Source organism: Homalodisca vitripennis, chromosome 2, assembly GCF_021130785.1.
Source record: "Homalodisca vitripennis isolate AUS2020 chromosome 2, UT_GWSS_2.1, whole genome shotgun sequence".
NCBI classification, from domain to species: Eukaryota; Metazoa; Arthropoda; class Insecta; order Hemiptera; family Cicadellidae; genus Homalodisca; species Homalodisca vitripennis.
The window spans coordinates 84790316-84806055 of record NC_060208.1 but is presented as its reverse complement, the minus strand read 5'-3'; the positions used below and the strand labels follow the sequence as shown (position 1 = coordinate 84806055).

The following is a 15740-nucleotide window of genomic DNA, read 5'->3' as shown; positions in this document are numbered from 1 at the left end:
AAAGAAAACATTGACTTCAGAAAAATAATACGAAAGGCGTGAGTTGCGGGTAGCTGCTTGTATTTCAATAAATCCAAAACTGGGGTGGGGGGGGGGGGGGGTGGGGGGGGGGGGGGGTGGGGGGGGGGGGGGGTGGGGGGGGGGGGGGGTGGGGGGGGGGGGGGGTGGGGGGGGGGGGGGGAACGATAGTAGCGTTTGTCTATAATATTGTGGGATAGATAGGCAAAAACTTACGACTGCTTATAATTCTGTCAGAAGAAGGGCGAGACACACAGTAAATAAGTTTCCCTTAGATTTTTACATTTATAGCCCTCACTAGATATCAGTGTCACTCGTAGTTCGTAGTGAACACCGAAAACTTAATGTAGTGTAATATCATTTATTCATGTTAATACGTTCAAATTTAAACATCCATTACTGATAATATTGCTGAGGACATAAAGTAGTGCCTGAAACAAATAGATAATGCGGAGTGCACAATTGAGTATCGACTTTTAGTATAAAAATAATCGCCGAAGGATGAATTCATATGTGGTGGACAGATTATATTAATGGTGATTACACTCGGTGGTAATAACAACATATGTACGTTTAAAAATATGTTTTCTCAAATTTTTAAGATTTGAATGAGTCATAACTAATTGAGAATATTCGTAAAATCAACGATCCTTAACTTCGAGTTATTTTACGACATTACCCTAAAATTCAGGAATATGATAAACTGAAGCACAGCTGCTAAAAACTCATCTAATAGTACTATATGTTTGAGATTACAGTACCCTCGAGAACAAAGGCGGGACTTTGAACGCATGTACAACCCCTACGGGCTGGATGATCTGATGGCAGAGTTTGGCTGGGTCAACTGGACAGCACTTCTGGAAAAGCATGATGCCAGCGTCTGTGCAGCTCAGAAAAAACGAGCTGATTATCGTCAGCGAAGTGGAGTTCCTCAAGAAGCTTGAGGTGTTCCTACAGAAGTACTCTGATGAGTAAGTTTTAATATGTGCTTGTACGAGGTGTGTTCTGGAACCATCTTGGTTTTATAGATGAAAGAGGGGTTTTAGGGTGAATAGATTTTCAATTCTCTGCAGTTTATAAATATTATTATCTTTCTAAAAAAAAAAACAAGTTGCAAAGTAAAGGAAGTATATTGGATAATTTAATATATTGGTAGATATAATTATTGAAAATAAAAACTGATAGTTGCTTTAAATGTAGATTTTAGGTGTCGTTATGATCATGTTGCTTTATTGCTTTATTTGTAATCATTAAGAAAATACTAGCCACTGCAGGACATTTTGTACAATCGTGACTTTGCTTAGTCGAGTATTTGTGTAGTTTAATAGTAGTAAGCTCAGTAGCTAAATAGTATATTTCGTCTGAACGCGTTATCTGTGTTTATAAACTTCTTTAGTACAGTATTACACACCTATAATGTACAAAGTGAGAAGTGGCGAGATATTATGTAGAGTGTGAATAAATAATTTACATGATTGAACTAATTTATTTTGGCAAATACAGCTACGTCTTACTTATTCATGGTCAAAGTCTTTGACAAATACAGTATGTTATGCATTTATTGTTGTTTTTATTTGGAGCTTTTAGTTAATAAGCTCCAAATAAAAGTAAGTTTTAGCTTATTATTTGGACTACTTACTCTATATTTTTTGGAGCTAAAGTTTTAGCTCCAAAAAATATAGAGTAAGTTTTAGAAGATTTTATTCTTAATCCAGAAGTGTTTGATGAAATATGAACGAATTATGCGATTAGGATTCAAAATCAATGGAAAACACATGTTTTTATATTAAAGTAAAACTGTTAATTTGTACGAATTTGTATGAATTAATTTTAGGATTATTTTAAGCATACATTTTTAAGTATTGGAATAATTATTATAAACTAAATATATATATATATATTTAATTTATAATTATATATAGTAATATAATATAGAATATATATATATATATATATATATATATATATATATATATATATATATTTAGGAATATATTTAATATTTGTTACTTTGGGCCAGAGTGATTGCCAACTACATGATGTGGCTAGCAGCTAGCGATATGACGGACATGCTGACCAATCAGATGAGGAATAGGAAGAGGGAATATGCGACTGTAGGTGCGCAAGAGCCACGGTGGAAGGAGTGTATCGGAGTCGCTTCAAGGTCAGTATGTAAGATAACCTTATATGTTTGAATCCAATCGAATTTACCTGAAGTTATTTTATACAAACTGATACTCGAGGAATAACATTATGTAGATCTTTATTACCTATAGTAAAATATATAAAGGACTTCCCAAATAGTTTTTTAAGATTGAAGTTGGATAATTATTCAAAATGGTCAACTAATAAATCCTTAAAGAAATAAATTGTTGTTATCTCAGCTGTTTTATCCTTTTTAGCCTTTCACTGGCTCTTTCTTCACTTTATGTCGAGAGATACTTTTGATGAGACCTCCAAAAAGGCAGCTCTGAATATGACCAATATGATACGTGAAGAAATCATCCGTGGACATTCAAGAACTGGACTGGATGGATGAAGAAACCAAGTAAGTAATTAGCTGGATAAGGCTTTCGAGATGGTATCCTCAAATATGACCAACATATTATACTTTAATATTGAAGAAATCACCCATGACATTTAAGAGCAAGATTAGGAAAAATATCAAGCAATATCTATAGCTTTATGTGTGTGCTTCATATATATCATGCAAAATTTGGCCAAAAAGTAAACAAAAACATATATTTTTTAGAGGTGGTCCATGAGGCACTATCACAGGCCCGTTGCTCTTTAGATACTGTATTACTGTATGCATGTTCTGTACTCGTACATGCATTACGTTGATGAGATGTGCTGTCTTACTTGCAATAACATACATTTCTAAAACCAACATCTTCATCTTATAAATGTTATGGGATTATAAATAATGCTAGTAAATTTTTTCCTTGAATTATATTGATGAGTTAGAATTTTAGTGTTTGAATACAGATTAATAAAATCCGAACCAATAATAAACAACTCATAAGATGATTTACATTAATTTCCAGAAAACGAGCCTTGCACAAGGCATCTCAAATTGTTCAACATATTGGTTATCCTGATGAGCTTATGGATATGAAAAAAATTGAAGAATACTATAAAGGGGTAAGCAATAGATATATAATTGGTAGCATGTTTTGTTGATAGATACTACTCTAGATAACCCTTTTTCCTGTGTGCCACTGTTAGTTTGAGTGTACCCTCCATAGATAGTGCTAAGTGATTCTTCATATCTAGGTCTCCATCGCTTTACTCACTTTAACCCTTTAGAACATATAATGAGATCCTACAATAGGAAGAAAAACTTCGATAAATAGTTAAACACACTACATAATGGCAATAAAGGTCCCTATAAATAAATGTCTGAACAAAATGTAATTTTCTGTCCATCTCTCTGTTTGTGTTTCTTACATTATGCTTTTCTAAGTAACAGCTACAGCTATAAAGTTATTAAATTTCGAACATACGCTTTACATATGAAGTCCTATAACTGAAAGACTGTACTTTTTTCTTGAAAGATTTCCAAATTTTGGCTTTTTAAAAACTGTTATGATAAATTCTAGAAACCCTCACCCTGCGTTTAAAGTTTTTTTCTAAATCTAAATGTATACAATTAATTTAAACCAGACAAATAATAAAACTTTTGACTCTTTTCCCAAGTCATTTTATATGTAAATATTATAAGTTATCCCCGGTTTCGCACGCAATTACCGGTTTTGCACCTGTATGAGCATTTCTGGCTGAAGTAAATTATATATTTTCCCGACGGCTACGTTGATTTTGCCTTATTGCTACGATCAAGAAAATATTATGTATATTTATGACCATTGTAATTCACTCCGATAATAGCATGTTTCGTTCCATAGTATATTTTGCCCTTTTCCTTATCAATAATATGTTTACATACGCAGCTCTGAGAAGCCTTCTTCTGAACAAATCGCTTACCTAATCACTGAAAAAAAACGACGTGAACAGTACTGGTTACTTCTTAGGGAATTTACTTACTATAAATGTAAAAAGATTTAAAATGTTGTTTAAATTAATAAAACGTATGTTTGTGCTGTCATAAGACAATGTTTACACAGAAGAGTTGATTAAATTTGACAAGGTCTTTCAATTAAGATTTCCCAACTTTAGAGAATAAGATGGGATTGTTCGCTACTTTAAAGACCACTAGGGTGTAGTTCAGAGGGATTTTCGAAATATGAATAAGCCTGTATTCATCCTAGGGAGCGTAAGAATGTCCACGTAAAATTTCTGTACGATCGGTTGAATACTTTACGCGTGCAAGCAAAACAAACAAACAAATGCACTTTCACTTTTATAATATTACTAAGATATAAGCAACACAATTAAAATAAGTTAGTTTTTATTTTTTACATGTGCCGTCTTAACTATGGGGCGTGCACAAAACTATAGTGGAAAGGGTTGATTTAATGTGATATAGGTTTATCTCCAGTTCATCTTCATCTTGATGCAGCGAATGGAATTTGACGCTGTCACAGATTTCTGAAATGTAAAGTTATATTCGTTTTAAGAGATTAAAAAATTTGACAACGAAGAAGCTTCAAAATGTAGTATAATTTACCTGAAGAGGCATTCTATTCTCATTATCTCACAGTTGTGTATAATGAGAATATCTCTTTCACTATATTAAAGTATATTTTGTATACACAGATGTCTATGATTTTGAAACGACGTAAAGAGTTAATTTTAAGTTTTTTTGACCGGTATTTTTATCACCTCAGATAATGATAATAGCTTAAAGGCCGTAGACAATATTGTATAGCTTGCGTCAAATCGATTAAAATATATAAAGTACCCTTAAATATAAAAATTCAATAGTATATTATTTATAATTGTAGACAAGAAAAGTAACAATTGCAATAAAATATTGAAAAAAATAATTATGTTTAAGTAAAAAATAAAGACCAGATCAATCTTGGTGTTCACACTTGGATAAAGAATTATAGATCCCCAATTTGAAGTTTGACCACAAACTAAGTAATAGAACTATAATAACGGGAGTTACATTAAAATGTAGCTTGTTTATTTCTGCGTTTGTACATATAAAACTGTGTTTGTAACATAACTTCCAGTTTTTATATCGATTTTTTAGCGATTTTCAACCAAAATGCAACCAAATGTGTACAAGATAGATACTTGTGAACTGTAATTGAGTATGTACCTTTTGAAATTTAGACTAGTATGAAAATAAAGTTGTTATTACATTACTATCTTAACTTTTACTCTTACTGGGTGTTTAAACAAAATTCGACATGGTTTACGTTATAGAGCTTTTCGTTTAATTTTTATCGTGAACGTGTAGTTTATAACACAGATTACACTGATCTGGTTTTGTCAATTTACATAACCGAAAACTGATTATTTTAACGCGCAAATCGCACAGGCTGCCGAGGGCGGTGTTGTCTTGTAGTCGCAACAAACGAACTTAGTACAGAACTGTTTAGAGCTCAACAACTCTCTCGCTACCATGAAAGTTGATCACGTTGGGACTGGTGCTTTGCACGTGTACTCGTCTGTCCCGAGCGAGAATATTCGGAAACTAAATGTTGTGTTAGCACAGGCTTTGTATTATTGCTTTCTTTGTTGATAATACTCCTAGCAGTTTTGAATATATTATTAGACGGTTTTAATTTATAGCTTTACTTCCTAAGCTTAGCCACCTTAATAAGTTTTATAAATGTGTTTGGAAATGTTTATTGATCGATACTTTTGGAATTTGAAATTGTTTTTAACTTATACCTAAACACTAATATTGCGGTCGCAATCCAATTACTTAAATTGATTTTCGTTTTTGAGCTATTTTTCTAAGAGGACATGCAGTGTCCAGGTAGTACAATAATACTTTATTAAATACCTGAAACATTTCATCGGCACCGAAGCAATTTTCCAGAGAGTCCCAAGTGTCGACCTTCATTAATACGCATAACGCAAAAATAGTATCCGGTCAGGTAACTCGGCTAAGAACAGTCAGACGGGAGAGAGTGGCAGGTGCACAGTCAGTCAGAATAACCAGCTGTGCGTCTTGTCAGTGACGGCCTTGAATATCAATGATACATTCACAGATGGAATGTGTAGAGGCAGATTTGAAAATAGCTTAGGCTAAACGATTTATTTATCTTACCAAACTTAAAATCAGATAATTTAAATCACCAAATAAGTAGTTTCAGTTCTTGATAATACTGATGGCAAAGGATAACTAAGCACATTAAATCAGTAATCCAACCAACACCCTCTCTATATACAAATATTTTAAGTAGTTTATCTGCACTTCTGTCACTAGTTTTGAAATGGTTATATATTGACTATTGGTGAAAATAGACAGGAAAATAATTACTCCAATAATTTTAAAACTTGTTTATTAAACCACAGTTTATTTGAAGTTCAAGATTAAAAATTCAAAATCAGCATGCAACAAAATAATCTTGATCAAATATTACAAATATTTAGATTTATCACACAATTGGTTACAGGACTACTTGTCTTCCAACAGATAATACGCCAAAAGACGGGAAAATTCCCTTCCCTACCCTACAAAACATCATCATTGATGCACTTGATTGGCCTCCGACGATCCAATCACGAGGCAGAAGAAAGTAATTGTTAACTGTGCTTACTCTAATGTGGTCAGTAATTGTATTTGAAGTTTAGGCAATCAGCTGGCTGTTTATACAATTACCTATTTTCTTGGATCCTTTCTTGAGAAATTACATTTTTAATTTAACTATGATTTAACAATTCTAAATGGCATACTATTAGGACTGCAAAAATATATAAAACAACAATAAAATTATTGAACTAATAACTGCATAGATTTTCCCATTTACCACACCATAGAAAATAAAACTTTTTAGCCCTTTTAAGATGTGAAAATCGGAATAGCAACTGGAAATGTGATGTTTTATCAACTGTGCTGTAAGAGTTTTGTTCCCCAGCTGGACATTGACAAAGACCAGTACTTCGAAGCGTTGGTCGATCTGTCTCGTTGGGCCGACGACTACAAGTTCCGCCAACTGCGAGAGGAGGTAAACAGGACAGACTGGAGGTCGCATGGTACTGTCACTACGGTAAACGCCTTCTATTACCATATGGAGAACTCAATGCGTAAGTAGACAGTATTCATCCATGATTATGATGATATTCTTACAGAAAAATGCATCGATGTTTTACGCTAAATAACCTAGCTTTAGAACAGTCAATGGACACATCAAAGTTCTTTTGTATCTACTTCCACTATTTTATTAACTGCAACTTAACCAAATTATCTATCTATACCACACTAAATATCGGTAGATTCATTAAATATTACAAAAATATATGTTCTATGCGTTTCATGCGTATATCTACAAATCATTTTACAATTTTTGTTCAATTTATAACTTTTACAGCTGGCTTAGTTTAATTTATATGCAGCCTTGAATCTGACTAATTCAATACGATGGTTGTTTAATTCAAACCTGTTAATTATTTTGTGACAAAATTGCAATGCAAAATGAGAACATGTATTGGCTATTTTAGTTAGATATCGAAATAAAAAGAAGATTTAATATGCAGAACATTTATTGATGTTTTATGTTTTTACAAACTAGATTTTATAAAAAATATGAACTAAATAAACTATATCAAGATAGTCTTATATGTTGAATTTGTGATTATCTCTTTTAGGAACAAAGAACTACTGCTGACACGACGTAATAATTTAACCTGATGCGTGAAATATTATGTTAAACATTTTATACGGAGTTTTCCAAAAGTCCAACCTTTTGTATAGCTGAGAATATTAAAATTTCATTTTTGTAATGCCCTGTATTTTTCAATTCCTACTATAGCTTGCAAATTCTCTTTTTGTGTTTATCGTCATGACACCAAAATACATGAATTAAATTAAAGCACTTTTCATTACTCCATTGAACTGAAATGTTGCTTTTACCATCGTATCCAATGACATGTTATCAAAAAATAAAAGGAATAAATTACACGGGTTCCATCCTATTGGACTAAAAAATTGAAGAAAACTCAACAAGAAATACATTGGTAAATAAGTAGTATGTATTTTAATAACATGTTCAAAGTAAACTTTACATCACTGCAGTGGTTTTATTAACAAATAGCAGTTACCCACGGCTTCACCCACAATGATTAAATTAATAAAAATACAACAGCTGTGATGTCATAAAAAATGAGTGCACAGAACATTAGATTAAATTTAACGGACTCTCCCAAGTAATACAATTTTTTTCTGTAGAGACCAAAATGGGATTTTCGCAACTTCAGAGACCAGTGGGGAGCAGCCGGGAGGGATTTTTGAAATAAGGATAGGCCTATGTGTTAACCAGGAACCCTAAGAATGACAATTTAAAATTGAACTACAATCAGCCCAATATTTTACACACATAGACACGCACGCGCGCGCGCACACATTAATCAGTCAATATTTATTGCGGAGACGTAATTTACATTTATAGCAAAAAATCAATAATTTTCCTATAATCCTTCATCATCCTTCATCCATTTTCCACCTACAACGCCGAAGTCAATCTAGTAATTCTTCTGATTGGGTGGTCTCCCAGTCAAATGCCAAAAACTCAGTAACATTATAAAATGATGACGTTAAAAAGGGTTTCTGAAGGTTTTAGCACATTGGGTGCTACGCCATTCTTTATCCCATTGGGCAGCTTGTTGATTAAGTGAACACCTGTCTGAGAGATGTTGTGCATAAACTACCGTTCTGTCTTTACCAGTTCGGTAGCTTGCTCTGTTTCTTGTCTCGTACGAATGAATGTCTTGGCCAATTGTCATGGCACACTTAGAAAACAGTATCCAATTGTTTCAAAAATATAGAGACTTGGCAGAGTAAACACCGAAGTTTTTTGAAGGTTTCTCTAGAAGACTCTCTACAATTCAAATGTGCAATTATTCGAGTCGCTTGCTTCTGCAATTTGAACACTCTCGTCAACTGGTTGTTTGCACAGACAGTCCATAATACATACCTTACCATAGTTAAGGTGGGGGTAAATCAAACCATAATTCGCCGTTATCAGAACCTGAGTTGGTTTAATACTTGGCAAAACCGAAAACATAAATGCCTGTGGATTGTGAAGGAAACAGGAAGTTTTTCTGGACAGTTGAAGGAAGGGGTGTCTGAGGATAATTTGGCGTAAACATGGTCAATGTGGTCATTTTATGTCAACCTACGATCTAGGTGCATGCCAAGGAATTTAGTGCTGTGAAGTTCTTCCAGAACTGAATCAGCTAACATCTGCCGAGAAACAAAGTCCATGACATTAGATTTTGACGTGTTTTGCTTTGAAATTGAGGCTGTTAAAATGCAGAACACAATTATTAATTTCAACAAAAGTCTGTACTTCCAGAAGAGATTTTGATTTTCCACTGAAACAGAGAGCCGTATCATCAGCACACTGCACGACGTTTCCATTTATTAGTGATGTCCCAATATCATTCACATATATGAGAAACAAAATTGGACTGAAGATTGATTCCTGCGGGATTTCGTAGCTTAACTGGATTGGATTTGACAGTTTATTTGACATTTTAACAACTTAAGTTCTGTCACTTAGAAACTACCTGACAAAAGAATGTCACGCCACGGAAGCCATTTGATTCCAGTTTTTCGAGCACAGTCGTTCGAGCAGAGTTTTGTGGTAAAGACAGTCGAATGTCTTTGATAAGTCGAGAAACGCAACTAGGGTAGTATTTAGATTTTATAATACGACAATCAAGTTGAACAGACTCATCCGAAAGTTGGTTTGTTTATCCAAATACTGCAGCATTCTTGTAAAAATTATTTTTTCACAGACCTTACTCAAAACTGGTAAAGCTGAGACAGGCTTGTAGTTTGTTGTGGAACTGAGATCGTCCTGTAAATTCACCTCCTTTTAATCACTCTCAATTTAACCCCGATTTTACTTTATTGTTGATGATGCTCCAAAAATTTTAAGAAAACATTTTGAAGAAATTATTGATTTAGAGACATCATATGTTTTCACTGCTTGGATTACTTTTTCTTAGAGTTTTTAATACTTATTGTAGAAGATTTGAATTTTTGTTAGAGGTATTTTTTTTTAGGTTCGGAGAAATATTTGAGTTTTTTTATCGAAATCAATATACCTATGGTGATGCACTTGTTTGCCCTTTTAGGACAAACTCTGATGGTTTTTGTAGGACAGCATATATTTAGGTGAAAATCAGGAAATTTTAAAACGTTTTAAATTGTTGTGCTACGGATTGAGTTAAATTTAGAAAATTAAATTTTTCTTTCGAGAGGAAAGTGATGAGATGAGCGATGTTTTCAGGCATTAGGTCTCTTAATGTTTTGGTATTTTGGACTCTATATCAATTCTCTTTGCATATTGTCCATAGTGCCCTGAGATTGTTGTGTTAACCACGGATGTCGGACACTGCGATGTTTGGAAATGACGTTGTCTGTGGCTGTCTAAGTAGATGCAGCTATGCGACGGAGTTGTGATCAACAACTTTAAAGGCCATTAGATTGTTATATAATAGTGTATACCTGTTTTAAATATACGTGCTGATTAGAACAAATCTTATTAATCACTAGGTATATTTTCATTTATTTTACTATTATACTATCCTGTTTGAATTCAGTAATTAACTGATTGAATAATCTCTTTTGTTAATTAGGTGGAGAGGCGTAATTAATGACAGCAATAATAAAACCGAATATGCTTGTTCCAGAATTTCCAGCTGGAATTCTCCAGCAGCCGTTCTTCAGCGCTCGGGTTCCTCAGTATGTAAACTACGCTACGATAGGGTTTGTTATTGGTCACGAGATTACGCATGGATTTAGTTATAAGGTAATTGTCATACTGTGTAATAAACTATATATTTAGGACTTTAAAATTGTTGATCAATGTTAATAATAAATAGAGTATAGCAGCTCTGATCGTTCGTTGAGTGCACGGCCGATCACTGATGAAAGTGTAGTCCGAAGAGTGAAGGTTGTTTTTTCACAAAATAAATATGAATTTTCTTGCAAGAAATCCCATTTTTGTCCTTCTTATTCTAAATATGGGTCTTAACTACTAAACAAATCTTGTGTGATTTAATGTATTTGAGCTATCTTTTTGGTCTATAATTTTTCACATGTAGCTCAAAAACAGTTTCACTTAGTTATGTGAACGTTTCGGAAAATGTTCCTAAGTTCGAAGGCTACTTTTTTATTGGCAGAGTGTTAACGAAGTATATGATTCGAGTTTTTTATCCACTTACAACCAATAATGCTAGTTGACATTATTGCTCTCTGTAAGTATATAAATTATTCATACTTTATAAGTTATTTCACTAAATATGTTTATTCTTGATCATGATATGTTTTTTATAAGTGTAATTTCCCCATTTTTTATATCACGAACATATAAATAAATTGTTGTAGATATAACCAATTTAGTAACATTTTAAATAGGTTTGAAAGAGCTATAGGTTTAAGGCTAAAAGGTTTAAGGCTATACGACACAAATTTTCAGCATGATAACTTTTATTTAGTTCTGTAAAGTAAGTATTCAACTGTTTTAGATATTAATTAAATATTTTTGTTTGCTCTAATTTAATTAAAATGAGTGCAAAATATTTCTTTGTTAAGTTTTCACATGGAATTCAGGTCTTTCTTTATCCATTTATTCTCAATTTTGTAACCACATAACATGGATCTTGCGGCTAAGTTATCTTGTTTTTGTAAGGTTAAAATGTAACACGTTAAGAAAGTATATACTGAACTGACGTATTCATACAGTCAGGAAGCCCTCATGATTTCACTTTTTCTAAAACCATGTAAAGCAGTAGAATGATGTACGAAATATAAAATAAAACGAAGCAATAATAAAAAACACAGTTGAAAGCAAATGAAAGTTTGTAAACAATACAAACAAATGAAAGCCGACTACCAACCTGATTACAAGTAATTTATTTAAAATGTTTTTCATAAAACCCATTAGTTCATATTTTTTTAATCTTCCAAGTGGCCTAATTCATAATCTGCTTTGGCCTTAATGTACGAGTTGTAAGTTGGGGATTTTATTGGAAGTAAGATTAGACCACGTTTGGTGCAGTAGTATATTAGTTTTTAGTTGTGATGCAAAGTTGTCCGTGCTGATCCGTAATAATACATATTGTGGTATTATATTTTATTGTATCACTCAAAGTACTACAAGATATATACGTCCATAATTTCAAAAATAAGTCGTGCTATGAGATCAATTTATCAATGCAACAGTGTGAAGATTATTTTTGAAGATGGGTGTATTTCGGAAGTTGCCTGTAGAAAGTAGATGTCGTAGCGTCATGAATTATAAATGGAAGGATTATGAATTTTACAGTATGGTCTCTTTATTGCAGGGCAGCCAGTTTGATTACAAAGGTGACCTTAACGAATGGTGGGGGAAGGAAAGTAAGGAGAATTTCAAGAAGAAGAAGATGTGTATAATAGACCAATACGCCAGCTATAAAGACAGTCAGACTCAATTAAACGTAAGTAAACTACTGAAACCGCTGCGCTTGGTTCTGGTTTTTATAACATATTATATTCAAGATGAGTTTGAAATTCTGCACTGTCTTAAATTTGATGTAGACACTGGTCAGACCACTGATCATTGTTGATTAATAAGTACTTCATTTTGATTAAGTCCACGTTTTTTGCAGTTATCTTGGATCCACCATATTTTAATTGAATAATTTTTTAAGCGTAAAGGTGGTATATGTGTTTTTACATCGAAGACGATGTGACATTACGTTTTTAAATTCCTTTATTCTTTCTTGAGATATTTGTACTTTTAGGTACCAAAAAAGGTGTTTTGGTCAGCATATTATGCTAAATGATTTCTCGTATTCAAACAATGAAACCTATAAAAAATTCCCTCTAAATGTAAAGGACGAATAATTTACTTTGATTAATGAAGTAGGTGTTTGAACTTGTAATCTCCTATATACGACAGTAGTACATTAATTCAATCTTTTCTCTAATTCAATTATGACGGGCGAGAGGTATTTTTTTAGATGTCACACGCATAACGCCCACCTATCATCTTGGCAGTATGTAGAAGTGACATTTTTTATAATTACATATAATAAAATAAATAATTTTCTCCAAATTTCTTTACGAATAGTACAGACAATTTTAATCTTAGACTTTAGAAGAAGCTCTCATTTGATTGGAAGCTCTCAAGGGCACGCATTCATCTTTAACCCGTTGCGCATTCTGTGTCTCAACTTCAGATCTTTGCCTATATCACAATCTTGGACGTTCGGTGTTTAATACCTACTCTATCCATCGTCTTCTCTGTATCAACACGAATATACAACAGGCGAATAGTTGTAGAATTAAATATTTTGGTTAAATTTAAAATTCCACAATATCTCACCCTTTCTTTGTTTATGATAGCTCATTACAATATGGCTGTGTAATATCTGATCTCACCTGTTAAACATAACAGACAAATTCGTATGTCTCACTGTTAATGTTGACTTCTGATGTAACGAGATAATTTGAACGTCGACTTAAGCTTGCTCGAAGGTATAAAATGTGACTTACTAACCCCCATATTTTGCAGCTGAACGGCATCAAACACACAGGGAGAAAACGTGGCAGACAACGGTGGATTCAAGTTGGCCTATCTTGCCTACCATCGGATAGCGAATCAACTGGTGGAACAGGAACCAGGGTTGCCTAACTTAGAACAATACAGCAATGATCAGCTGTTTATGATCAGTACTGCCAACCTCGAGTGCACGCGGTATCGCCCTGACGCTCTCAGACTACAGATCACTACAGACCCACATTCCCCGGAAGAGTTTAGAGTTAACGGAGTCATGAAGAACTTCCCGGAGTTTAGTAAGGTGTTCCAGTGTGGCCCTGGGGATGCTATGAATCCGGAGAATAAGTGCGCTGTTTGGTAATCCCGGTAAAAATTGCTGGAATTATTATTAATTGTGCTTTTAATTAATTAATTTGTACTAGTTTGCTTTTTTAGTATGGTTTTTGTCATGTAAGTTTGCAAATAATTAGAAAATTGAATCTGAATTAGGAGTTAATAGATTGTAGTATTCACTCCGTACATTGTTAGAATATAGCTAAATAAACAGGTAGAGTTAAACATGATGAGTAGAAAAAAGTGGTCTGCGGATTGTACCGTTATTTAGTTGTATTTTATATAACACATATTTTCCCAACCCTGTTACTAGTTACTGGTTAATATAAGTTATATCTGATGTTCTCGGAACTATACTCTTGACGGATTAACAACCTAATTGCCACGCAATTAATTTTTTCTCTCGTGAACTTTGTAGCTGCCGTTCCAGCTGCCGAGCAACATATGGTGTGCCTTTTCCGTAAGTAAAAATTATATTTTCATGTTATAAATTAGCCCTTTCATACGAAACATCTAATTTTAAATGTAATATAAAGTAAATTTGTAAATAATAAAGTAACTTACCTTGGTTGCTGATTTATTTGGAAGATTAATATGGATAATAGTGTGTTAATGTCCTTCTGACGAGACCACGTTATTATGAATCTTAAGTTGTCTTGATAAATGGGTAATACCGTCGGATTTTATTTTATGCGAGTTCAACTGAGTCTCTTATTTCAACTTCGAGTGCTTTTTAGACTTCTAGTTTACTAACCTTCACATTTTCCGACTGCAGGTGCAATGTCGAGCCATGATGCTGACGTTTCGCGCTTGTGAGTCCACATCAACATGAAGGGAAGTCGATGTTTAAGTTTTGAATAATTATTAAATTCGTATGCAAAATTCCCATATAACACTGGAACCAATAGGCCTACCCTCATGATATAATTTAGTTAATTTTCACTCTTTTTGGCAATACAATATTTTATTTTTAACATCTAGAAGTGGTGTTTTTATGTTTATTTGCTCCAATTAAACATATAAGTAAACTTTGAAAATCTAGTATTCATTACTATGACTAATCATAAATTTGTTTGTGAATGTGTCTTTAGAATTTTATACTATTTCCTCCATTGCTATAATTTATGGATAGGCGTTGCATAGCCGTGGATAGCCATATTCCAGTTTTTAAACTGGAACGTGATGTGAACCGTACAACTTAAATGTTAGTTATGGTGTACATGTAATTTATTTTATAAAATTACAATGCGTAGTCGAAGTATCATTATATTACATTAAACTAGCAGCTATACGCGTAGTTGCACGCAATGCAGTAGGTTTTGCACGTGTATGACTGTATGAGCACATGGTTTAAGTGAGTTATATTTCTGATGCCTTGTTGCCACGATAAACGTAGTACGTCAAAAAGTGTATATTTATTACCATTGTAATTTCTTTGGATTTAATATTTGTTTTCAATGCTTGATTTTGTCTTGGTTCCCGAGTAAGAAAATATACATCACAGATCAGAGAAGCCTACTTCTTTCAAAAGACAACTAAGTTGGGTTTCTATTAGATAACAAGTTTATGGTAAAAGTTAGGTAGTAACTTTGTTTTATACTTATTACCTAGTGTTTGCTAAAAATATACGGTGAAGAGTGCAATAACAACGACACTATTTACATGTTTGTTTTTTTACAAACTGAAAAATAGTTTTAATATTTTAGACTACTTACAGCTACAACTGGTACACTAGATCAAAAGGACTGTCTGGAAAAT

General features: G+C 33.2%; 2 protein-coding genes across 2 annotated transcripts; both read left to right on the top strand.

Annotated features, from left to right (window-relative positions):
- The first annotated feature begins 861 nt into the window (after positions 1-861).
- LOC124354291 (neprilysin-2-like) lies at positions 862-2515 on the top strand. Its single transcript, XM_046804630.1, has 3 exons — positions 862-989; positions 2039-2182; positions 2421-2515. The coding sequence occupies exons 1-3, from the start codon at positions 886-888 to the stop codon at positions 2464-2466; spliced, it is 294 nt and encodes a 97-aa protein (XP_046660586.1). The 5' UTR covers positions 862-885; the 3' UTR covers positions 2467-2515.
- Positions 2516-2534: 19 nt separating this feature from the next.
- LOC124354289 (neprilysin-2-like) lies at positions 2535-15066 on the top strand. The gene is made up of 6 exons (XM_046804629.1): positions 2535-2566; positions 3066-3162; positions 7017-7185; positions 10798-10916; positions 12454-12585; positions 13665-15066. The coding sequence occupies exons 1-6, from the start codon at positions 2550-2552 to the stop codon at positions 13782-13784; spliced, it is 654 nt and encodes a 217-aa protein (XP_046660585.1). The 5' UTR covers positions 2535-2549; the 3' UTR covers positions 13785-15066.
- The last annotated feature ends 674 nt before the right edge of the window (positions 15067-15740 follow it).